This window comes from Cebus imitator, unplaced genomic scaffold, assembly GCF_001604975.1.
Source record: "Cebus imitator isolate Cc_AM_T3 unplaced genomic scaffold, Cebus_imitator-1.0 Scaffold415, whole genome shotgun sequence".
NCBI classification, from domain to species: domain Eukaryota; kingdom Metazoa; phylum Chordata; class Mammalia; order Primates; family Cebidae; genus Cebus; species Cebus imitator.
Window position 1 is genome coordinate 496,645 of NW_016107730.1, and position 2,942 is coordinate 499,586.

Genomic DNA, 2,942 nt, shown 5'->3' on the forward strand with positions numbered 1-2,942 from the left:
CTTGGCTCACTGCAACCTCTGCCTCCTGGGTTCAAGTGATTTTCCTGCCTCAGCCTCCCAGGTAGCTGGGATTACAGGCACCCACCACCACACCTGGCTAATTTTTGTATTTTTAGTAGAGACGGAGTTTCACCATGTTGGCCAGGCTGGTCTTAAACTCTTGACCTCAGGTGATCCGCCTGCCTTGGCTTCCTAAAGTGCTGGGATTACAGGCATGAGCCACCCCACCTGGCTAGTTTTTGCATTTTTAGTAGAGACGGGGTTTTACCATGTTGCCCAGGCTGGTCTTGAACTCCTGAGCTCAAACAACCATCCACCTTGGCCTCCCAAAATGCAGGGATTACAGGCGTGAGCCACTGTGCCTGGCCTAAAGATGGGGAATATTTTCATTCCTAACTATTCTACCTTTTAAAGTAGAATTAAGTACTTCCAAGTTTGTGACAAACTATTAATGACAACTGCTTTCTACCTTCTTCTGATTGTTATTTCTTCCCCTCTCAGAGGCTAACTCTCGCTGTCAGACCCCCACAAAACAGAAGGCTAGTCCAGCCCCACCTCAGCTCTGTGTAGTGGAAGCGCCCTCGGAGCCTGTGGAATGGACTGGGGCTGAAGAGTCTCTTTTTCGAGTCTTCCATGGCACCTACTTCAACAACTTCTGTTCAATAGCCAGGCTCCTGGGGACTAAGACGTGCAAGCAGGTACTGTCTGAAAGCAGCAGAACAAACGGGTCCTTTCATGCGTTGCTCTTTCCAGCCCTTTGCTGTCTTATCAGGCTGTGTGTCTGGAGAGAACTTGTCTTAAGTTCAGTCCTGGATGAACCTGTGTTTCTGGGCCGTGAAGTAAGTTTCCCAAACATGGCCCTTCTGCAAGTACCAGGCCTAATGGTACTTAGGGACTCTCCTCCTTGCTGAATGCTCATTTCTGCCTAGCCTCTAATGCTTCTGGGTCCTACAACTCTTTTGCTTCTTCTTTTGGCTCTGACTTCCTTTCTAAATGTCTACCCCTTTTTTAGAAGGGACTCCCAGGTCTTACTGTGGCTCTTATTAGTGAGCACACTCCTGCTGCTGCAGCTGCTGCTCCCTCCACCACTCCGCCAGCTCACTCAGTTGTTTATTCTCCATATTTTCTATCACTAGATTATCTTTATTATGTCTTTGAGACAGGGTTTCACTCGATCGCCCAGGCTGGAGTGCAGTGGGATGATCATAGTTCACTGCAACTTCTGCCTCCTGGGCTCAATCAATCTACTCACCTCATCCTCCTAAGTAACAGGAACTACAGATGCAGGCCACTACACCTGCCTAATTTTTTTTTTTTTTTTTTTTAGACAGAGTCTCTCTGTGTTGCCCAGGCTGGAGTGCAGTGGCACAATCTTGGCTTACTGCAACCTCCATCTCCTGGGTTCAAGTGATTCTCCTGCCTTAGCCTCCTTAGCCTCTCAAGTAGCTGGGATTATGGGATTACAGGCATGCACTAGCATGCCTGGCTAACTTTGTATTTTAGTAGAGATGGGGTTTCACCATGTTTGCCAGGTTGGTCTTGAACTCCTGACCCCAGGTGATCTGCCCGCCTCGGCCTCCCAAAGTGCTGGGATTACAGGCATGAGCAACTGTGCCCAGCCATTTTTTAATTTTTTATTGTTAGTAGAGATGAGGTTTCACCATGTTGGCCAGGCTGGTCTTGAACTCCTGACTTCAAGTGATCCACCCGCCTTGGCCTCCCAAACCCAGGTAATTTTTAAATTTTTTGTAGAGATGGGGGTTTCACCATGTTGCCCAGGCTGATCTTGAACTCTCAGGTTCAAGCCATCTACCTGCCACAGCCTTCCAAAGTGCTGGGATTACAGGTGTAGCCACCACTAGATTTTGCCCATCACTAGATTTTCTAATTATCACCCCTAGTAGCTGGGCCTGGACCTCCCCCTTCTCACTCATACCATCACAAGAAACACAGTTGGCAGCAGCCACTGATGCTCTGGAGACAGAAAAAGACTACAGTGAGAAGACAGACTGAAGAACAGGGACAGGAAGACAGGTGTCAGGGCCAGCATGTCCAACAGGAAAGGAACCCCAATCCTTTGGCTTCCTAGCTTCTGGAGGAGACTCTGTGGCCTCTTCTTCATGCTTCCTGTACTGAGAACAATTAATAGAACCATGGACTGGATGAGGTGGCTCACACCTGTAATTCCAGTGCTTTGGGAGGCCATGGTGGAAGGATCATTTGAAGCCGGGATTTCAGGACCAGCGTGGGCAACAAAGTGAGACCCCATCTCTACAAAAAAAAAAAAGCCATGCACCTGTAGTCCTAGTACTCAGAGGCTGAGGTGGGAAGATGGCTTGAGCCCAGGAGTTCTACACTGCAGTGAGCTATGATGGCACCACTGCACTCCAGCCTGGCCGGCGGAGTGAGACCCTCTCTCTAAAAAAGAAAAAATAAAAAAAAAAAAAAAAAAAGAATCATGAGCTAAAGTACCCTTTGCTTTCATTTTGGAGCTCATACCTATTTCCCTGAGTCACAGGTTCTCAATGTGACCATCTATGGATTTATATGCAAAAACATTATTCTCTGTATTTTCCTGAGACTATTTAGTTTTCACAGACCTCCCTCCCCTTGCCGTTAAAGGGCCAATAGCCAATAAGGAAAAGGAAAAACTAAAAAGCGGTGCTTTAAGAGAATAAACACAGCCCAGATGCGATGGCTCACGCCTCTAATCCCAGCACTTTGAGAGGCTAAGACAGGTAGATCACAAGGTCAGGAGTTCGAGACCAGCCTGGCCAATATGGTGAAACCCTGTCTGTACTAAAAATACAAAAATTAGCTGGGTGTGATGGCAGGTGCCTGTAATCCCAGCTACTCAGGAGGCTGAGGCAGGAGAATCACTTGAACTGGGGAGGTGGAGGTTACAGTGAGCCAAGATCATGCCACTGCACTCCAGCCTGGGT

General features: G+C 48.0%; 1 protein-coding gene across 7 annotated transcripts in view; it reads left to right on the plus strand.

The window, feature by feature from the left end:
- EZH1 (enhancer of zeste 1 polycomb repressive complex 2 subunit) overlaps positions 1-2,942 on the plus strand; it is a 40,607-nt gene that overhangs the window by 27,299 nt on the left and 10,366 nt on the right. For all 7 annotated transcript variants that reach the window (XM_017509387.2, XM_037731686.1, XM_037731683.1 and 4 more), the window contains one exon: positions 502-698. In XM_017509387.2, coding sequence (XP_017364876.1) covers positions 502-698 — 197 coding nt within the window. The remainder of the gene's footprint in view (positions 1-501; positions 699-2,942) is intronic.